The sequence below is a fragment of the Penaeus vannamei genome, chromosome 26 (genome assembly GCF_042767895.1).
Source record: "Penaeus vannamei isolate JL-2024 chromosome 26, ASM4276789v1, whole genome shotgun sequence".
NCBI classification, from domain to species: domain Eukaryota; kingdom Metazoa; phylum Arthropoda; class Malacostraca; order Decapoda; family Penaeidae; genus Penaeus; species Penaeus vannamei.
Genome location: NC_091574.1, coordinates 21,349,067 through 21,371,677, shown reverse-complemented (window position 1 = coordinate 21,371,677; position 22,611 = coordinate 21,349,067). Strand labels below are relative to the sequence as shown.

At 40.0% G+C, this 22,611-nt stretch overlaps 1 protein-coding gene across 1 annotated transcript; it reads right to left on the bottom strand.

Moving 5' to 3' along the window:
* Window positions 1-2,129: 2,129 nt before the first annotated feature.
* Window positions 2,130-22,380, bottom strand: Gdi (GDP dissociation inhibitor). The gene is made up of 9 exons (XM_027353114.2): window positions 22,207-22,380; window positions 9,715-9,875; window positions 7,607-7,785; window positions 7,076-7,274; window positions 6,317-6,457; window positions 5,971-6,130; window positions 4,894-5,005; window positions 3,750-3,894; window positions 2,130-3,240 (listed from the first exon to the last, which is right to left on the bottom strand). Exons 1-9 carry the CDS (start codon window positions 22,249-22,251, stop codon window positions 3,045-3,047), a joined length of 1,338 nt encoding a protein of 445 aa, XP_027208915.1. The 5' UTR covers window positions 22,252-22,380; the 3' UTR covers window positions 2,130-3,044.
* Window positions 22,381-22,611: the final 231 nt, after the last annotated feature.

Below are 22,611 nucleotides of genomic sequence, written 5' to 3'. Positions count from 1 at the left end.
GGGGATTTTCTTATCAGACACTCACTCACTCATACTTAACTTTCACAATGACTGACTGTGTCTGCGACTGTCAAGTGTCTGACTGCCATGACAGAAATGTGGAGCAGTTAACACACTATGGTACTTGCACTATTTTTTGTAATTGTTAACTAAAACATTAACCATGTGAATATGCACAATTTTCTATTTCGTTTTTATCTATTTTCTCTTTTTTTAGATGTTTACACTAACAATCAAAGGTGATCTCACCTTATCTTTTACCTTTGCTTTTGTTTAGCCTTTGTTGATTTTGAGGCCACTGTATTCATGAACAATTAGTTTAGAATATGTGATCGTGAACTGAAGGAACATTATGGTTATAAAAAGATAGGCCAATCCTGTATGTTAACAAGTTATCTTTTATGTATAACCAAGTGTGTGTAAAACAGGTTATATCAGTGATGATAATTATATACAGAAGTGTATAGAAGTAAAAGAGGCAGCAAGTGTGAAAACGTTGAACTCAAATGTTAAAAAGTTATTTTTGTCTACTTTACATAATTATTTTTCACGAATACACAACCTTGTTCAGAAGAGGTTAATGGTTAATGGCTATAACAAGTAAATGTGCTAGACATCAAGGCCATATGGTACTTGTCCAGGAGTGGTGTGTTGTAGGTCATGGGCTATATAAATGAGTAGAGTATAATGGCTCATTTTAACTTTTTTCTGGTTTAGTAAATTTGTGGATTGATTTAATTTGATTTGGTAAATCAGTTTTGAATCTCGGTCATTTTTATAGTCATTAGACAAGGCCAAGGTAAGTTTCAAAATTAAAATAATGCTTTTATGCTTTAAATTCAGATTAATTCAACTACTGCCAAAGATTAATACAATTTCCAGTTCCAGGTTCTGTAGCTTTCTAGCCTTTACCTTCGCAGTCTTTGTGGACAAAAGCAAAAAAATCTGCATGGCGTGGTTTTTGCATTGCTCTTCCAAGACATTCTCTTTACAAACCATATACCTTCTGACAAAGTTGCACTCAAATTTTTACTGTTTATCTGTTCCCTTCAATACAGAATCTGCAACATCAGTAGTACTTAACAAAACATCACATGCAAAAGCTGTACCAAAAACCCTGTAGCTACATGAATCCCTGGTGTTACCCCATGAACTTTCTCTTACTAAAATATGAAATTTGTTTGAACAGCCACTGACAACTTCAGCCACGCCAAAAAAGTATTTAAAACAGGTTGTTGCTTTTTTTCAAAATTTATTGGAAAGAAAGGTGCCTTTTAACTTTTTTTTAAAATTACAAATACTTTGTAATGTACCATGGGAATTGCTACCTCACTCAGCCTGACTTTCACCACCACATTAAAAAATAATAATGTGTAAATATATATATAAAAGGAAGATAGAAAGAGACAATCAAAGGAAAATTAAAAGATCAATTTGTGTTATCCTTTAACCTGGAATGACTTACATATGAAAGCATACAGATGTCAAGAATATTTGGACAACTTGCATATCCCAATGTTGGAAAGCAGTGCAAAAAAGTGACCAGCAGTTTTAGCGTAAACAGTAAAGTACAAAAAAAAAAAAAAAAAAAAAAAAAAAAAAAAAAAAAAATTATATAGATATAAAAAAAATAATATCACCAACGACATACATGCTAGCCAGATCAGACAAAACAAATCAATTAAAGACCCACTGATCAAGTTTGAATATCTCGTACATGCTGACCCAAAAGTGAAGATTGAGCGATGCAAGTAGTTGCAACATTTTCATTAATATACATCCTGTGACATACGAGCTGCAACGGGTGTGCAAGTCATACATGATATAGATATAGAGTTTTGTTTACCACACACAACACGGTAATCTCAAAAGTGTCAATTATCGATGATTCTGCCGTTAAATAATTATGACAAAATTGCTTTTTTTTTCGATTTGCTTACTTTTATTTATTTTTTTAAATAAATGTGTTCCTCTCTCAACCTCTGCCTTCTGCCCACAAAAAAAAGTAAAATTTGATATGCCTACAGTGGATTATACATGCATACATGGGGGATTTTTTTTGTATTTTTTTTTTTTTTCGCTTTTTCGTCTGAGGAATGTGATAACACTGGGAAGTAAGGTCTCATACGTACTAGATTGGACTTGCTTTAATATCTTAATATCGCCATATAAATCTTTACAAAAAGGTCTGCCTAGTTTCATCAGCTACTCTTTATATCATTATTATTATTACTTCATCATCATTATGATTACAATTCCTTTAATCTTACTTTTGAAACAATCATGACTGCTATTGATGTTCACCGAATCGGCTCTACAAGTAAAACATCAATAAAAACAGGATAAATGCCACTCACTGTCATCTACTGCACGGAGATCATGCCAACCAAGGAAGCAGTCATGGTTGCCACTCTATGATCATTGTTTCGAAGGAGTAATGGGGTGGGGATGGGGGGCACCTGGGGAGGGAATAGAAGGCTGGGGAGGAAAGGGATTGGGGAGGGGACAGGGAGGGGGGGGGGGGAGGAAACAAGCAGAGTGAGCTAGCAATATCGAAGCAGCCTTAAAATCATTAAAGATCACTATTTTTTTTTCTTTTTCTTTTTTTTTTTTTTGGCTCTCTCTACACTGTACAGTGTATATCCACAACATTTATGACAAGTCCATCTTCATATGCCAAAATAAAAAATAAATAAAAATTCAAATAAGAAAGGGGAGTTCAACTTTGGTATAAACACAAGGGATGTGTGTGTATAAAAATAATAATAAAAAAAAAAATGATAGAAAAAAAAGTATATAAAGAGAGAGATAAAAAGATGAAGATAATCTGTTCAATGCTGATGATCTTGTACAACACGAGTTGATCATGAAGTAGATAAAAAAAAAAAAAAAATATTCGAGGGCAAGCTGTTGGCGCCGCGGCATCTCTTCAAGGAGGAGGAGGAGGAGCAAGTGGGGAGGGAGACCGCGTGCCGGGGTACTTTCAGCGGAGGATGATCACCCCATCTCGCCACCCGACGATCGCAAGCACACGCAGTTCCTCCTTACATGTCCTCATCGCCCAGGTTGTGCTTCACCTTGGAGAAGTCGAAGTCCTCCCCAGTGCCTCGGCGGTAAATGTCGAGCACATCCAGGCAGGTAGTCTCAAAGTGGGAGGTGGCATCGTAGGACTCCGAGATGAACAGCTGGTTCTGCACACCGTCATCCGTGGGCTTGTAGATGGGGGACACTGTCACAAACCTGTAGGAAAGAAGGGCTTTGTCAGTCAGACAGATTATGGATACAACAAATTCAATACTGTGATGCAGCTTTGACATTAGACATTGTGGAGCTCAATATTGACAAAAGGGAGTAGTCTTTTCAAATTTAGACTATCAATTATAATTCATAAATATTTCTATTTGTAGATATGCACACTGCTACAAATCAATTTTTCTAACCGATTTGAAGGAATAAAAAAAAAAAAAAAAAAAATGAAATTATCACTCCTCTCGTTTACCCACCAGATTAAAATAATTAATTTTCCAATCCTGAACATTCAATACCAATTTTTTCAAATAAAATTCCCTTTAAAAGCAAGTCTCTAAAATACACTCAAACAATCTATCAAGCAAAGACCACTTGCACAAACACAAGGGGAATTAAATGTTTTCCATTCGAATAAAGAAATTAATCATTAAGTAATCCTTCATAGCTCTTCATTCATTCCTCAAATTCCCCCTCGCACCTATCTCAATGATCAAACTTACTTTTGCTTGATTGGTCCCAGAAGGTTGAGGCCTGGTAGAATCTCGGCCTCAGGGTTATCTGTCTCCACTGTGGTGCTCACCATGGCTATAAACCAGCCCTTTGCTGCAACCTGGTGTGTGTAGGACACCAGTGACACATAGATGTCTGGAGGGGAAGAAGAAATGACATATGAATGAACATGTGTAATTAAGGTAAGCAGAAAACATTGCAATGTGAACATTCAATTAGAAAATTCATTTTCTGCTGAAGATACCTGGCTACAGTTTTATTTTTGTTGTTGTTGTTGTTGTTTTTAACCCCAATTCTTCCCATAATTTTAAATTGTAACCATCTGAGCAAAACATTTGGGCATCCCCTTAACCCCTTTGATCCAGGTAATATAAGCATGTCGTCATAGACAAAATGGCCACAGGCTGGGTGACGCTAACTTGCAGTCATGAGCGAAGGCCAGTGTGACAAAAGATTTGGCACGAGTGCAAAAAGCTCTAAAAGTGTGATTACTCATTTGGCGTTTAGAAGGGGGCTTTTGCATTATTCCCATTTATAGATGATTGTTGAATGTAAGGTTGTGTGTAAGCCGTGAATGGATGAGCACCAGCTCAAGGGAGGATGCCACTTTTATGCATGACAACCAGCATACGTTGTACTATGGAAAATATAAATATGAAAAAATAAAATATACAACAAATAAATCTTTTTTTTTCTTGTACCAAGTTATTTACTATAGAGATATGATATGGAGTCTGTGCAAGGAAAATAATCCATTATCATCTGGATAAAGCAAATCAAAACACAAATGTGGACATTAGCAAATGGCAAAAAAGCTATATATATAAAAAAAAAAAAAAATAAAAAAATAAATAAATAAATAAAATAACTTTGTAAAGGGGAGGCATAGAGTCTTGTCACCACATACAAGTGTTTGCGTACACCCAGGCGACCGGCCACTTGCATAACCTAATGCCTATATTTTTGGCCATGTGTGTGTTGTGACAACCAGATCCAACAGGTTAACAATAGGTACCCTTTGAAACAATGTACATCAACATCACCACTAGGTATCAATGGCATATCCACTCCTATGTATATGTACATATATATTTACAAGTAAAAATAATAATAATAATAATAATAGACACTTACCAGAATTCCTATTAACCTGTTTCTGTGGGATGATGATCTGTGTTGAGAGGGCATCCTTTGTGTTGTTGATAGGATGATCCATTAAGCAGATGGCTCGCACCACTTGTCCGACCTTTGGAAGAACGGAGACGTTTGAATTTTTTAAATTGGTCAGATGGGTGTTACAATCATTTGTTTTTCTTCTGCTTGCAAAGTGTTGACAAAGGTTGACTTCGTAAGGCTACATTCCACTGAATGCCATCAAATGAACAAATGGACATAGGGATAACTCTTAAAATCAATAATAAATAAAATTCTAAAATTCCTTCCCTCACTCTCAATCACTGACTAAATTACACACAAAAAGTACCCTGACCTGTCAAAGTCCACACATGATTACCTACAGACCCATCTACACTGTCCACTTATCAGTGTTGAAGATCTGCAACCATTTATCAAGTTGGCCTACATAAAATAAGACTGATCACAGTACTGCAACATGTTGATTATCTCATCCTGTCATTTTCCTGAAGCCTCTGGGAAATGCTTCTATGAATATATCCACTGAGAATGCTTTTTGACAATCTTCCCACAGAAAACCATTTCCCTTATGTCAGCAATGCTCACTCAGGAGCCTCTTGTTTCCTAAGGGAGAGATGACAAATTTACAAGGGAATACACACTTTGAAAACATGTACTTTGAAAACATGTGCACAAGGAGATAAGATTCTTGCTAATTGCTATGCTTGTGGGCCAAAAGTGGGTAGTAACTAAGGAAATTCTCTTCTAGTGAAAAACAGATTCTTCAGTAGAGGGACAAGTGACACAGGAACTGATATGAGGAAAAGGAGTAGAATGGAACTACTTTTTAGTAAGAAAACAAATCATATAATACTTGAAGAGTCTTCAAGGTATTTTCCTTTCGTTTTATGTTTTTGTCTTGCTAAAATAACCAATCAAATCACTACCCTACCAGCAACTGATCACACATCAAATTACCATTAACTTACTTAAACCACTGCCAATTTGCAGCATTGCCAATGAAAGTCAAACCCCATGAATCAACGTAAACCCACACCACAACACTTCTCAACTTACCTTCTTCACTTTATCGGGCACATATGAAGGGTCACAGTACACTTGCTTGCACTTGGCAGTTTCATTTCCAGAGCGCACACCAACTACTTTCCCGTCCTCCATCACAATTTCGTCGATGGGCTTGTCAAGCATGTATGTGCCTCCATAGATAGCAGACAACCTATGGGATGAAGGATGAGTGTAATGAGGTATTTAGCCATTGCAAAATTACCAGTTACAAATGAACATGCTAGGATACATTTTAAAAAGTTTTCAACTAAATTTAAAAAATACATTAAGCCCTATTAATAGGGAATAATAAACAAATAAATAAAAAACAATGGCAGCAGCACCACGTACAACTCACCTAGCAAAGCCCTGGGGCAGCTCACCAAGCCCATATAGAGGATAGAGGTAAGGAGACTTTCCGTAGCGAGCGAGAGAGTCACTGTAAAGCTTAATTCTCTTCAGGCTTTCCCCGGCGGGCCAATTGAGGTATTCGTCATCCCTGGAAGTGAAAAAAAAAGAAAGTATAACGAATAGCAAATTATCAACCAAAAAGTACATACATTTCCACATAAACATTTCCACAAACACACTCTCAGGGAAGTGGTTTCATTGTCCTCTCTCAGGTTTGGGTACATTTTACTTAAAATGTAGAAAGCTTTTACAATTACCATACCTGCTTTGTTTTATATCAAAATTTCCTCCTACCAATAATGAAGTTACATAATATTCTTTAACTATTCCTCCCACCAGCTGTCTTAATATCAAGTCAATTCAATTAAATATTCAAGATATTGATCTCGCTACATTCCTGTAATTATTTCTTCGCAACTGAAGTATTGCCCCCCCTGCCTGTTATGCTCAGTATACTGCTGTTCACAGCTAAAGGATGTACTTCATTTCCATTGCAATTGCAGTCTAACTCATTTCATTTACAAATTGCCAAATATTCTTTTTCTAATTCCAAAATCCAATTAATACTAGTCCCAACTGCCCTCCGTTCCCCTGATGTACTAACCTACAACCTATTATCCAACCAAAAACAAAAAGTTCATGTACACAAATTAGACACTGTCATCCTGAATAACTGATCTGACATGTAACAAAATGCACAACCTACCTATATAGAGCAAGAGCGTGACCTGTGAAATCAATGGTGTTCTTGTCGAGGTTAAAGTGGGTGAACACCGCATTCATGGTGGTGGTTTTGGGGTCGAAGCCAGGCATGGCCTTCCATGTGGCTGGGTCATCGTCACGGTAGTCCTGGGCGAACACCAGGAAGTTCTTGAACCTTCGCTTTTCAAACATGCCCATCAGATCTACAAGGTGTAAAGAATGAAGGGGGGTTTATTAGAATCCTGAGAGACAGAAAGACGTAAGACATTCTGATGACCAGAAAGGAATTCATATTATAAAGAAAATCACAGCATAAAACATAAGACACATTCATAAACACAGCAAAAAAAGGAGAATCCAATTTGAGCACTACTGCTCCTTTGTCACTTATTCTTAACCTCTTGGATTCTGACTCACATGTGACAATTTCACTCCTACACGTTGTGTTGGAAGCCTGACATCCTCAGGACCATCAATCCCTGACAAATTCTAAACATTTTTCAAACAAATTCAAGGGGGAAAAAATCTTTCTCACCTGAGGTAAGAGCCTCCTTCTCATCCGCAGGGACCTTGGAGATTTTGTTTCCCTTGTACACATAACTGCCTTCAACCGACTTGAATTCCAGGTAGCGCGTCACACCAGTGTGAATAAGGAGTTTGACCAACTGGCCATTTGCCATGAGGAACTTGGGGATCAGGTCCACATTCCAATCCCTGAAAAAGGAGAAAATTAATAATTGCTAAAGGAAATAAGTGCAAATATAAATAAGACACACATGCTGTACCAATGGTTTTACTTAAAAAAAAAAAAATTAATGACCTGTTTCACTATTTTATGAATTCCTCCAATTATGTTTTCCTTCTGCTCGCTTTCACCACTTTTCATACCAACCCTCAGCCAGGATGTAAACAGTATATAAATTACTTTATTTCCTTTAATTCTATTCCTGCACAGATGGTGTCCTCTTTGTCAAATACAGAACTAATATTGACTTTTTTTTGTAGAAGCAGTAGATATCTCAATAGAGATAGCTATAATACTTGCAAACACAAAAACATCTGCTGTGTGTTGACTGACATGATACAAATGTCTGCAACTACAGAGAAACATGTTACAAAGCATTACCAGTACTGACCAATGCACATCTTTAACAGGTATAAAAATAATGTTTTGATGGATTATTCCAGTCAATGAATTCCACTCTGATCAAGCTAATCCAACTTCTGCCAATCTTGATAAGGATACTGGATTCCCCAGTTTATATATTAGTGTCCAGGTGTTTCACCTCATATCTATCAACATTCATCACTACACAGGCATTTCCTTTGAGCAACTAATACATAATTTTTTTTTTTAGTTTTTGAAACAGATTTATTGTACTTTCGCATGTGAGTTTGAAGTTGGCTATCATGGTAAATCCCCTTCTTACCAAAATAAAATAAATCAACAAATGCTTGAACTTATGCCCCAATCACTTTTTTTTTATGTAATTCTAAGTTGTGGAATCTGGCAGATAATTGGAGGGCAATTTAAATAATTGGATTCTGAATTATCATCAGAAATTCTTAATAATGGCTAGTGTAAAAAAAAATTAAGATTCCTGCATTGTGAACATTTTAAATATTCAGACTAATCCTGACCAGTTTAAAAATAAATTTTGCATCTATAACCACTATTTCCATATGTAATACATCCCAGGGTATAAAATATTACTAAACCCATTGGTGACAGAGCCTGATTTGTGTGTGATGTAATATTACACAATCTAGACTTTATGGCTATACCTAAGCTGTGTACAACCCGCCCACCTACTGCATATCATGAAGCATTTACATGTCATAAGCTATTACATCAAGATGGCGAAGGCCATTACCGTCACCAAAACAAACTGCAAATCTTCTGCCCTTAAGCCCTTGGATCCAGACAATGTGATGATTTGGCCAAGTAGCAGGTGATATGAGCATGCCATCATGGAAGAATATGGCGGAGGACTGGGGTGACGGGAACATGCCACCATGGGAATTTTGACTGAAGGCCTGGGTGACATGACTTGCCACGAGTGCATAAAGCTTTTCGAAGGTGATTAGACTCAGTAGGCATTTAGGAGGGGTCTCTTCCATTATTCCTATTAGTAAACATGAGAATGTAATCCATGACTGGAAGAGAGCCAGATCCAAGGTCGACAATATTTCCATACTCAAGATCTTGATCCAGCCCAGCATGACAAGAGGCACTGGTTGTATTACAGGAATTTAAATATTCCAAAAATATCTTTCTAATGATAAATAAAATATTAATTACTGTTATTATTACACAGTTATTGAGAGGCCACTTAAAGCAAGCCAAGGGATTAAGTATTCATGGAACTAGTACTCCAGAAAAGTGAAAATAAATTATTACCCCCAAAAAATAAGTAATAAAAAGAAAAATATATATATAAATAAAAAGCAAATACTTACCATAACTACGTTTTTTTTCCCCCCAAATCAGCCTTACATCTGCATTTTGCATTTATAGAAAGATTTTTTTTTTTTTATCAATCTCAATCACTTCCGCACCACACTAACCTCAACAGAGCAGCCCCCAGCCTCCCATTACCCACACCAAACGAACCTCCCACACGAGCCCCGAATGCCCCTTACCTGGTGCGGCCATATGACTCTTCTGGTGGGGGCAGGGAGAATTTGGTGAAGAGATCCTCGAGGGGCGTAATGGAAGCACTCTCTCCGCCATAGTATTTGTTGCGGTCCATGTGCAGCACCTTCTTCCCCGACACCGACAGCATGCCTGAGATGATGCATTCCTTGGGGGAGAGAAAGCAACATATTTAGTGGGTATTCATTATGCCTTCCTGATGAGAAAAATGGAGAAAAGTTTAGTGGGACAGTTCATTATGCATTATTGGGGGGGGGGATAAATGTTTATTGGGAAATTCATTAAGTAAATGTTTCTCTTATTTACTTCACTGGATTCCCTTAAGTGAGCTTTGAGAGGAAGAATGCCCTTTGATTTCAAACCGAATCATTTATCAATGGTGATAAATGTAAGCATGTATCACATTTCCCTTCATTCCTAGTCTTCTGCAGTTTTAAAATACAGAATAATACATCTATATATAATCTGAAAAATACATGAGTAAGAGCTTCCTTGCCTACATTTCATGCAAGATACCCCCCTACCACAGATTAACACAAGAATTATTTTCCACTGAAATGTGTGTAAAAGCCAGGAGTATATACATTGCGCTTGTACTTGGGGGAACTTAAAATCCATCCATTTACTGTCCAATCAATATCTGATATAATTTTTCATATGGTTTACAATAGCAACATTTTCAGAAGATTGACTTAATTACATGATGAACAGTCACACTTCTCTTCATAATTCATGTCCACTCAGTCTAGTAGGAAAATGTTTTATCTTAACATACAAGTTTTGTAAATAATAATATTTATTATTATAATATAATAATGTTGAGAACTTGATTAATCATCACAGTAATAAAAGGTATTAATGAAAAAAAAAAAAAAAATGAATTTATGACAAATTTGGGCTTAATCCTACATTTTCATTGAGTCTATAACAACTATAAAACCATTCATTGCAACTTTAAAATGCAATATAGGCAACAACCAAATTACAAATTACACCATCAACTAATAAAGAAACAAATATATTTGTTATACAAATGATTGTATTCTATATACATTTTTTCATTCCTGCCATTATGAGGAGGATTTTCCCATTCATCATGCTGTAAAGCCTATTACAGTTAGGCTCCCCCAGTGATTTCTCTTCAATAATATCAGAAATAGAAGAAAAATCTGAGTGTACAGCCACACATCTTTAAGCTTCCCAAGGGGGTCAAAACTGGAGCCTCTGACTTCGAGAATTTTTACCAAGCCATTTCTGGAATTATGGAAGAAACATCAAACTTTTAACCATATGAACTATCAATGACAAAGTTAACATCAAACATCACCAGCCAATCATAAGCAAGTAACTCAAGAAAACAAAGAAAAGGAAAAGAAAAGAAAGAAAAAAGAAACAATGAAAAAAAAAATAAAAGTTCAGACTATCCCCAAGAAATCTGCATTAAAAATATGAAGCATCAAGAAGAAAACACCTGACCAGATATGCTGAATGCCCCCCCTCAATGATCAGGAGTAAGAGCGCATCACAATATTGCAGCCAACATGACAATGCAATTTTAAGACACGTGAGAATGATCTGACTTGCAACACAGAATATCTCCAGACAAAAATTTCTGTCTCTTGACACCTATACTGCCATGAATCATGCTGCTGCTGCTGCTGCCTGCACCCAATACCTAACCCATCTTTTACTTCTTGTGCTGAAACAAATATGTATCGGAAACAGACCAAAAAATAAAGCAAAACAAAACTTTATTTGGAAATAAATATATGAATTAGATCCTCCCATTAACCACCTCCTCAATATATTTTCTTTCAAGTTAATAAGAAAATGTATGAACAGGTGCCCAAGACTGGTGTCTGAGAATGCCCCTTGCCCATTTCCCGTGGCGATCTGCCTCTGTGCTTCCTTCCGTCAGTCAGTCCACAAAAAGAACAAGGCAGTGACAAGCAGGCTCTGGCCTTCCGCTTGACTGACTCCATACCACCCTGTATGACTCATCGTGAGTTGCCAGGTAGCCACTATCCACAATGGTTTTCCTCACACTTACAAACCTTCCTGTCACAGTACTACTTGAGGTTATTGTCACCTTGCTGTATTTTCTCAACATAGATTTATTACAGATGATACTGTAAGACAGCAAGAACCTCTGTCAGATTTTCAAGCCACACACAGCTGATGAAAAAATCTAACTGGTCAGAAGCAACAAAAAAATACAAGGCAAGTACTAAGGAATTTTAAAAAGCAGGCAACTGTTCATGAATAAATATTAGGTTTACTGCTCCCAAATAAGGCCTATTCTCACACCAATGCTCATAAAAAGAAAGTAACACACATGAACCCCACACCTGTAAACTTGCCACTACCATCCCATTTTCCTTTCTTCTCATTCAACGTCACCAAGGCAATGTCTTCTTTTCTCTCCCTTATTCCACCACTCCCTAAATGCCCTACCAAACAAGAAACAAAAAACACAGGTTCCAGTAAAGAAGAAAAAACAAAGTTAATAAATATGGAAACACCCACTTTCTTTCCAATCCTTCAACCAATTCAATGCAATCACAGACCAACCACATGCCAGAAGTTCCAAAAAATAAAGGACTCAATAAAGGACTTGCATATAGCGACAGGTACACATTACTTTTTTTTTTTTTTTTTTTTTTTTTTAGATTGGATACAAATTTTTCAAAATTCACATTCAAATCAGACAAAGAAAAAACATTAACAGTAATTGTAATGCTAATAACAAGAACCACCACCACAACGCTAATAACAAGAACAGCAGCAGCAATGCTAACAACAAGAACAGCAGCAGCAATGCTAACAACAAGAACAGCAAGAGCAACGCTAACAACAAGAACAGCAGCAGCAATGCTAACAACAAGAACAGCAAGAGCAACGCTAACAACAAGAACAGCAGCAGCAACGCTAACAAAAAGAACAGCAGCAGCAACGCTAACAAAAAGAACAGCAGCAGCAACGCTAACAAGAACAGCAGCAACACTAATAACAAGAACAACAAATAAGAACAACAAATAACAAAAAACAACAACAACAACAAATAACAAATAATAATATATTCCAGAAATATCCTAATTATCAAACCTATACAAATGATATGTAAATTTTGATATATATACTACATATTGTACACCAATCCTATAGAAGTACCATGCAAATATATAGAAATCTTAATGCCTATACAAATTAAAAAACCTTGTATGTATGTACATTATATCTAAAATGTGGCAGTGTACAAAGGGAGATAAGAGTAGAGAGCAGAGAAGCAAGAGCAGAGAAGCAAGAGCAGAGAAGCAAGAGCAGAGAAGCAAGAGCAGGAGGAGCAAGAGCAGGAGGAGCAAGAGCAGGAGGAGCAAGAGCAGGAGGAGCAAGAGCAGGAGGAGCAAGAGCAGGAGGAGCAAGAGCAGGAGGAGCAAGAGCAGGAGGAGCAAGAGCAGGAGGAGCAAGAGCAGGAGGAGCAAGAGCAGGAGGAGCAAGAGCAGGAGGAGCAGGAGCAGAGAAGCAAGAGCAGAGAAGCAAGAGCAGAGAAGCAAGAGCAGGGAAGCAAGAGCAGGGAAGCAAGAGCAGAGAAGCAAGAGCAGGGAAGCAAGAGCAGGGAAGCAAGAGCAGAGAAGCAAGAGCAGAGAAGCAAGAGCAGAGAAAAGCAGAGAAGCAAGAGCAGAGAAAAGCAGAGAAGCAAGAGCAGAGAAAAGCAGAGAAGCAAGAGCAGAGAAAAGCAGAGAAGCAAGAGCAGAGAAAAGCAGAGAAGCAAGAGCAGAGAAGCAAGAGCAGAGCAGAGAAGAGCAGAGAAGCAAGAGCAGAGCATAGCAGAGCAGAGAAGCAAGAGAAGAGCAGAGAAGCAAGAGCAGAGCAGAGAAGCAAGAGCAGAGCAGAGAAGCAAGAGCAGAGCAGAGAAGCAAGAGCAGAGCAGAGAAGCAAGAGCAGAGCAGAGAAGCAAGAGCAGAGCAGAGAAGCAAGAGCAGAGCAGAGAAGCAAGAGCAGAGCAGAGAAGCAAGAGCAGAGCAGAGAAGCAAGAGCAGAGCAGAGAAGCAAGAGCAGAGCAGAGAAGCAAGAGCAGAGCAGAGCAGAGAAGCAAGAGCAGAGCAGAGCAGAGAAGCAAGAGAAGAGCAGAGAAGCAAGAGCAGAGCAGAGAAGCAAGAGAAGAGCAGAGAAGCAAGAGAAGAGCAGAGAAGCAAGAGAAGAGCAGAGAAGCAAGAGAAGAGCAGAGAAGCAAGAGCAGAGCAGAGAAGCAAGAGCAGAGCAGAGAAGCAAGAGAAGAGCAGAGAAGCAAGAGAAGAGCAGAGAAGCAAGAGAAGAGCAGAGAAGCAAGAGCAGAGCAGAGAAGCAAGAGCAGAGCAGAGAAGCAAGAGCAGAGCAGAGAAGCAAGAGCAGAGCAGAGAAGCAAGAGCAGAGCAGAGAAGAGCAGAGAAGCAAGAGCAGAGCATAGCAGAGCAGAGAAGCAAGAGAAGAGCAGAGAAGCAAGAGCAGAGCAGAGAAGCAAGAGCAGAGCAGAGAAGCAAGAGCAGAGCAGAGAAGAGCAGAGAAGCAAGAGCAGAGCATAGCAGAGCAGAGAAGCAAGAGAAGAGCAGAGAAGCAAGAGCAGAGCAGAGAAGCAAGAGCAGAGCAGAGAAGCAAGAGCAGAGCAGAGAAGCAAGAGCAGAGCAGAGAAGCAAGAGCAGAGCAGAGAAGCAAGAGCAGAGCAGAGAAGCAAGAGCAGAGCAGAGAAGCAAGAGCAGAGCAGAGAAGAGCAGAGAAGCAAGAGCAGAGCATAGCAGAGCAGAGAAGAGCAGAGAAGCAAGAGCAGAGCATAGCAGAGCAGAGAAGCAAGAGCAGAGCATAGCAGAGCAGAGAAGCAAGAGCAGAGCAGAGAAGCAAGAGCAGAGCAGAGAAGCAAGAGCAGAGCAGAGCAGAGAAGCAAGAGCAGAGCAGAGCAGAGAAGCAAGAGCAGAGCAGAGAAGCAAGAGCAGAGCAGAGAAGCAAGAGCAGAGCAGAGCAGAGAAGCAAGAGCAGAGCAGAGCAGAGAAGCAAGAGCAGAGCAGAGAAGCAAGAGCAGAGCAGAGAAGCAAGAGCAGAGCAGAGAAGCAAGAGCAGAGCAGAGAAGAGCAGAGAAGCAAGAGCAGAGCATAGCAGAGCAGAGAAGCAAGAGAAGAGCAGAGAAGCAAGAGCAGAGCAGAGAAGCAAGAGCAGAGCAGAGAAGCAAGAGCAGAGCAGAGAAGCAAGAGCAGAGCAGAGAAGCAAGAGCAGAGCAGAGAAGCAAGAGCAGAGCAGAGAAGCAAGAGCAGAGCAGAGCAGAGCAGAGCAGAGAAGCAAGAGAAGAGCAGAGAAGCAAGAGCAGAGCAGCAAGAGAAGAGCAGAGCAGCAAGAGCAGAGCAGAGCAGCAAGAGCAGAGCAGAGAAGCAAGAGCAGAGAAGCAAGAGCAGAGAAGCAAGAGCAGAGAAGCAAGAGCAGAGAAGCAAGAGCAGAGCATAGAAGAGCAGAGAAGCAAGAGCAGAGAAGCAAGAGCAGAGAAGCAAGAGCAGAGAAGCAAGAGCAGAGCATAGAAGAGCAGAGAAGCAAGAGCAGAGAAGCAAGAGAAGATCAGAGAAGCAAGAGAAGAGCAGAGAAGCAAGAGCAGAGAAGCAAGAGAAGAGCAGAGAAGCAAGAGCAGAGAAGCAAGAGAAGAGCAGAGAAGCAAGAGCAGAGAAGCAAGAGAAGAGCAGAGAAGCAAGAGCAGAGAAGCAAGAGAAGAGCAGAGAAGCAAGAGAAGAGCAGAGAAGCAAGAGAAGAGCAGAGAAGCAAGAGCAGAGAAGCAAGAGCAGGGAAGCAAGAGCAGAGAAGCAAGAGCAGAGAAGCAAGAGAAGAGCAGAGAAGCAAGAGCAGAGAAGCAAGAGCAGAGAAGCAAGAGAAGAGCAGGGAATCAAGAGCAGAGAAGCAAGAGCAGAGAAGCAAGAGCAGAGAAGCAAGAGAAGAGAAGCAAGAGAAGAGCAGAGAATCAAGAGCAGAGAAGCAAGAGCAGAGAAGCAAGAGCAGAGAAGCAAGAGAAGAGCAGGGAATCAAGAGCAGAGAAGCAAGAGCAGAGAAGCAAGAGAAGAGAAGCAAGAGAAGAGCAGAGAAGCAAGAGCAGAGAAACAAGAGCAGAGAAGCAAGAGCAGAGCAGAGCAGAGCAGAGCAGAGCAGAGCAGAGCAGAGCAGAGAAGCAAGAGAAGAGCAGAGAAGCAAGAGAAGAGCAGAGAAGCAAGAGCAGAGCAGCAAGAGAAGAGCAGAGCAGCAAGAGAAGAGCAGAGCAGCAAGAGCAGAGCAGAGAAGCAAGAGAAGAGCAGAGAAGCAAGAGCAGAGCAGCAAGAGAAGAGCAGAGAAGCAAGAGCAGAGCAGAGAAGCAAGAGCAGAGCAGAGCAGAGAAGCAAGAGCAGAGCAGAGCAGAGAAGCAAGAGCAGAGCAGAGCAGAGAAGCAAGAGCAGAGCAGAGCAGAGAAGCAAGAGCAGAGCAGAGCAGAGAAGCAAGAGCAGAGAAGCAAGAGCAGAGAAGCAAGAGCAGAGCATAGAAGAGCAGAGAAGCAAGAGCAGAGAAGCAAGAGCAGAGAAGCAAGAGCAGAGAAGCAAGAGCAGAGAAGCAAGAGCAGAGAAGCAAGAGCAGAGAAGCAAGAGCAGAGAAGCAAGAGCAGAGAAGCAAGAGCAGAGAAGCAAGAGAAGAGCAGAGAAGCAAGAGCAGAGAAGCAAGAGCAGAGAAGCAAGAGCAGAGAAGCAAGAGCAGAGAAGCAAGAGCAGAGAAGCAAGAGCAGAGAAGCAAGAGCAGAGAAGCAAGAGCAGAGAAGCAAGAGCAGAGAAGCAAGAGCAGAGAAGCAAGAGCAGAGAAGCAAGAGCAGAGAAGCAAGAGCAGAGCATAGAAGAGCAGAGAAGCAAGAGCAGAGAAGCAAGAGCAAAGAAGCAAGAGCAGAGAAGCAAGAGCAGAGCATAGAAGAGCAGAGAAGCAAGAGCAGAGAAGCAAGAGCAGAGAAGCAAGAGAAGAGCAGAGAAGCAAGAGAAGAGCAGAGAAGCAAGAGAAGAGCAGAGAAGCAAGAGCAGAGAAGCAAGAGCAGAGAAGCAAGAGCAGAGCATAGAAGAGCAGAGAAGCAAGAGCAGAGCATAGAAGAGCAGAGAAGCAAGAGCAGAGAAGCAAGAGCAGAGCATAGAAGAGCAGAGAAGCAAGAGAAGAGCAGAGAATCAAGATCAGAGAATCAAGATCAGAGAATCAAGAGCAGAGAAGCAAGAGAAGAGAAGCAAGAGAAGAGCAGAGAAGCAAGAGCAGAGAAGCAAGAGCAGAGAAGCAAGAGCAGAGAAGCAAGAGAAGAGCAGAGAATCAAGAGCAGAGAAGCAAGAGAAGAGCAGAGAATCAAGAGCAGAGAAGCAAGAGCAGAGAGCAGAGCAGAGAAACAAGAGCAGAAATGCAAGAGCAGAGAAGAGCAGAGAAGCAAGAGCAGAGAAGCAAGAGCAGAGAGCAGAGCAGAGAAACAAGAGCAGAAATGCAAGAGCAGAGAAAAGCAGAGAAGCAAGAGCAGAGAAGCAAGAGCAGAGAAGCAAGAGCAGAGAAGCAAGAGCAGAGAAGCAAGAGCAGAGAAGCAAGAGAAGAGCAGAGAATCAAGAGCAGAGAAGCAAGAGCAGAGCATAGCAGAGCAGAGAAGCAAGAGAAGAGCAGAGAATCAAGAGCAGAGAATCAAGAGCAGAGCATAGCAGAGCAGAGAAGCAAGAGAAGAGCAGAGAATCAAGAGCAGAGAAGCAAGAGCAGAGAGCAGAGCAGAGAAACAAGAGCAGAAATGCAAGAGCAGAGAAAAGCAGAGAAGCAAGAGCAGAGAAAAGCAGAGAAGCAAGAGCAGAGAAAAGCAGAGAAGCAAGAGCAGAGCAGAGAAGCAAGAGCAGAAATGCAAGAGCAGAGAAGAGCAGAGAAGCAAGAGCAGAGAGCAGAGAAGAGCACAGAGCAGAGAAGAGCACAGAGCAGAGAAGAGCACAGAGCAGAGAAGAGCACAGAGCAGAGAAGAGCACAGAGCAGAGAAGAGCACAGAGCAGAGAAGTGAGAGCAGAGAAGTGAGAGCAGAGAAGTGCGAGCAGAGAAGTGCGAGCAGAGAAGTGCGAGCAGAGAAGTGAGAGCAGAGAAGTGAGAGCAGAGAAGAGCAGAGAGCAGAGAAGCGAGAGCAGAGAAGAGCAGAGAAGCGAGAGCAGAGAAGAGCAGAGAGCAGAGAAGCGAGAGCAGAGCAGAGCAGAAAGCAGAGAAGCGAGAGTAGAGAGCAGAGAGCAGAGAAGCGAGAGTAGAGAGGCGAAAGCAGAGAAGCAAGAGCAGAGAAGAGCAAGTATAGCAAAGCAGCAAAAGAACAGAGGAGAGCCGACAACTGCACAGGATAGCAGAGACAGAAGGAAACTAAGAGGGAAAGAAAGGAGATGGGAGCAGAGAAAATAAGTGAAGACATGAGAAATTATCTTGATAGAAGGAAGAGAAAGCCCATAATATACCAAAAACAACAGCAGCAAAAAAAAGAAAATGATACTAGACTACACAAAACTAGAAGGGATAAAACAACAACAAAATACAGAGTAAAGACAATGTGACAAAGGAATTGTGTCCTGTGTAAGGTAGCTATATGTAACAAAATCAATAGACAATAGCTACAACTACACAAGCCTTCTAAAATATAAACAAACACCCCCATATTGAATAAAAAACAACCAAGTTTCATAAGTACCTTGCATACCACACTATAGGAATTCAAACCCCTTAAAAACAAACTGTTACAAAGGACAATTTGGTCTTCTAATACACCACTTAATGAAGTGTACAAATGGAATAATTATTCCAACTGATTAAGCAGCAAAAAAGGAGCTTAGACAAACAAAAGGAAAAAGAGGAGGTTGGTCTGCAGAAAGATACACTATAAACTGATTTTTATTTCTTCTTTATAGATGATGAAAATAATGGGCACTGTCACGTACAACACACAATAAGAGATGAAAATGAGAATAAAGGTTTGCATTAAAAAAACATTAACAAACCTCACTTATTAAAGTAAGTTATGCAATCCCTCTTCAATGCCAGTAAAAGCAACACACCAAACAATGATATGCTTCAAAGTCAAAACTCTTTCTAAAAATCACAAAATGACTGGAGATCCCATATTCCTTAATATCTTCAGGTCCTTCACAGATTACATAAACTTCATGAATCATCCTAAAACAGTACTGTATTCACTTCTAACACACAAGAACAATACCAGCTGCTCTGGACCAAGACCCTCTGATACCTTCACAGACAAGCATACCGCCCTCTTCTTGCAATGATGTCTTTGGCTAACGTTTACAAATATAACCACTTGGGACTTTCAAAAATGCATTTCTCAATTAAACAAAAAAATTACCAACTTCAAATTCACTGCAATATAAAGGACCATAAACCATCTCAAGTCCAATCTGATAGAGGAATAGTGTCAAGCAATTGTCACAGCCAACAAGCCTGCTCTCACTAAACTAAATGTTCTCCAGGAAGTTGCCACCATATGTTCAAGTTGTTGGTAATGGATCTGTTCCTTATGGCATCTAAAGTTCAGTTTCAGATCCACTGAAGGGTTCACAGTCACTATGTATAGGGTCAATATCACTTTCTTTACACTGAAAACAGAAAACCCTCAAATACTTGATTCATATAATGCATTCTCTTGAAAATGCTTTAACTCAACATTTTTCATAACCAACGGTAACAAACATTCTTTTTTTTTCTTTTGATTGAAAGGTCACTTCATCTCATTCATTTAGAGCAAATATACAAAATACCTTGGTCCTCCCATTTGGTTTGGTAACCTTTACAAAACTTGAACCATCAATATCTGCTCTAAGTTAATCCCTTTTCTGGTTGAGTTCAAATTAAGAATTTCTCTACCTCTGCAATTTTGGATGCTCTGAACTATGAAGAGCAGCAGTTTCATATCTATTTTAAAACATAACCCTCAAAAAATAAAATATACAACCCTTAAAAAAAACAGAATACTCAAATATGAATTTGTTAAAGACAAACTAATCACCTGAATTTCATCATGAATTCTCGACCCATATCCTCACTTTCGCTTGCAGCATTTTCTCACAGGCACATAAAGCACAGGAGTTATTTAAAGATTGGAATTTCATCATATGCACTAGCAATAGGTGCTTTGCATAATGCCAAATATATATCACATTTGAATCACAAATGCAATGGTCCAATCTTGCAACCTGTAATTCCAGGTATTTTGTAGGTTAATCCTTACGTTATGGACAAACTTAGGTAGCAGAAATTGAATATATCTTTCAAGAGGACAAAAACTTGTATTGGTCGGTACATATAATAATCTGCAGACACAAACGAGAACGCCAAAAATAAAGGAAAGATCACAAAAAGTGCTGTTCATAGTCCAAGTCCACTTGGGCCTCCCAAGTTTCAGCTCTAATCTTGTTGTGCGTACAAGGTGAAAACAATGTAACCCAGGGGTGTAGATAGGGAAAGCCCCCTATCAACCCTCCCCTCAGGGCACGCCCAATCATGGCAAACTAGATTGTTGAATAAATTTTGTGGCATGGAGTTGGTGACTTACTCTCTGGCATGTGCATCCATACTGTAAAGAATTGCCTTTTTGTATATGAAGGGAACACATTTCGAAATCTTTTTACCCACCTGCTACAAATCCATTCAGACAGCTACATTCCTTACAACCACAAACATACCTCCTACTTCTAGAACACTAAACAAGGAACAGTTTAAATTTCTATATATGGTCCAGTCTTCACTTCCTCTAACATATGGAATTGCATAGGCTGTAACTACAGTAGAAGAAAAAAACTGCACAAATTTCAATCTGATTTCCAATCCTTTCAAAACCCAATATGGCCCACACCAGCAGAGTAACAAATTATTATTCAGACACTGAGTGAATGCAGTGAGGAAAAATCAATACCAGAATGAGGTACTGCATATCAAAGAGGCAAGCTGCAGCAGCTGGAAAACTGCAGAGCGTATATGTATTTTTAAACATAATTTTGTGCAAGTATATCCACATGGATATATGGCCTTGTGTTATGTGAACATGGGAACATGTACATGTACTTGTATTATATGAATCAGAACAGGTAAACATGAAGAGAAGACACTAACAATGTTTTTTTTAAATGGACACTTTCTTGTACCTATATCCAAATTCACTTGAAACTTCCAGTGGTTTTTGATAGGCCTACATTTTGAAGTCTGATCCCATAGTGGCTAACCTCAAGCATTTGCCACACTTTGAACTCTGGCAAAGGCCACAAACTTCATTGTGTATACTCAGGCCAGAGAGAACTTAGACTGGTTCTGAATTTCAACTGGTTCATTAGATATAACACCACTAGAGAGATTTACAAGCTCTATCTTGCCAGAATACACATGACGCTTTACTGGCCTAGGCCAAAGTATTGACTAGCACAAGGCAAGAGGTCCATGCTCAAGCGCCCCCTAAACATTTACCTAAATGTATCTGGGCTAATCACAGCATCAAAAGAACATGATAGACCTACATAACCCAAGAACTAGACATTGCAATTTTCACTACATCAAGAGCCAATATTTAATGTCTATTCACAAAATAAATTAAATAAATAAAAATTTGAACTAAAAGAGCCTTCCAAAATAAACCAAATAGAAATACAGAAAGAAACTGCATAGCGTAGTAAATGATCTTAGACCATTATCTTTGGCCCTGCTCCACAATAACCATACATACCGACCATAAAAAGCAAAACCTTTCCCTAAGCCCTATTCAAACTCATCAAATTTATTTCTTTACTCTAAACAATGAAAATGAATTAACAATAATGGAACAATGAACAAAAGTATTAGAAAATCACCTTTATAATCCAAAAATCTTATAAGCTTTGAAGGCTATGGAAACAGAAGAGAATCAAAACCCCTGCAACGCATCCCGACATACTTTAATTGCTTATATTATAAGCACTAACAACATATCATGCAACATAGACCTATCTGTTGCTAAGAGAAACATGCCACATGTATTGGGCGACGATTTTAACCTATATCAAAAGATGCCCCGTCTCCTGAGAAATTGAAATGACAGTTAATCAACCCATTCCGATCCAAGACGTCGAAATTCGGCCCAAAAACCTGATATTTCGCGACATAAATAAAGGGAGGACGCAGAGTAGGGGCGGAGACGAGCGAATCAGCTGATCACACCTCCCACCTCAATAACCCGATTAATTTATCTATCTCTGCCTCTCCTCTTGCGCCAGTTCACCCTGGGGCATAACCACCTCGCTGAAATCCTCGCGGCGACATCCCCATACGTGCCAAAACCCCAGAATAAGAGAGGGAGAGAAGAGTTATGCCGAGTTGTGGGGGGAAATGTCAAGCCATAACCATGTCCACGTCCCCTGGATCGAAACCCCGAAAAAATCCTCCTTTCCGACCTTATTTCACGTTCTCTCGCCGTCTTCCCCGCACACTCCCCGTCTCATTACCTTCAGGCCGGTCCCGAGAACGATGCAGTCGTATTCCTCATCCATGTTGGCGCGTTTTGAGGGGAATAATCAGAGAAAATACACCACAGGGACTCTGCACCGGCGACTTCGAGATAAGAGGGTTGTCAGGACCCGGCCGCGCAACCGCCGCTGGTGTGGCTCCCTCCGCGCGGCAAAGTAGTGCCTCGAGGCGTGCGATGCAAGCTGAGGGAAAATTTCGTTATAATGTATGTTCTTGGATGTGTTTCGAAATAGTTCGAATTCTGTTCGCTGGGTTTATTTCAAATAGGAAGGATAAAAAGGGTAAATAACGGGGGTCTATCCGAGGCGTCCAACAGATGGCAGCAGCGTCGATTGGTGTGTCGTCTGCAGCTTTTGACAGATGAACCTTCAAATTTTCTAAAA

Bases quoted from the DNA above. Each gene is read 5' to 3' on its own strand.
- Gdi (XM_027353114.2), bottom strand. From the start codon at position 22,251: ATGGATGAGGAATACGACTGCATCGTTCTCGGGACCGGCCTGAAG. The intron at 7,786-9,714 runs GTAAGGGGCATT...CTCCTTTTTCAG, and splicing joins GAGTCATATGGCCGCACCAG to GGATTGGAATGTGGACCTGA. The intron at 7,275-7,606 runs GTGAGAAAGATT...TACACCTTGTAG, and splicing joins GAAGGAGGCTCTTACCTCAG to ATCTGATGGGCATGTTTGAA.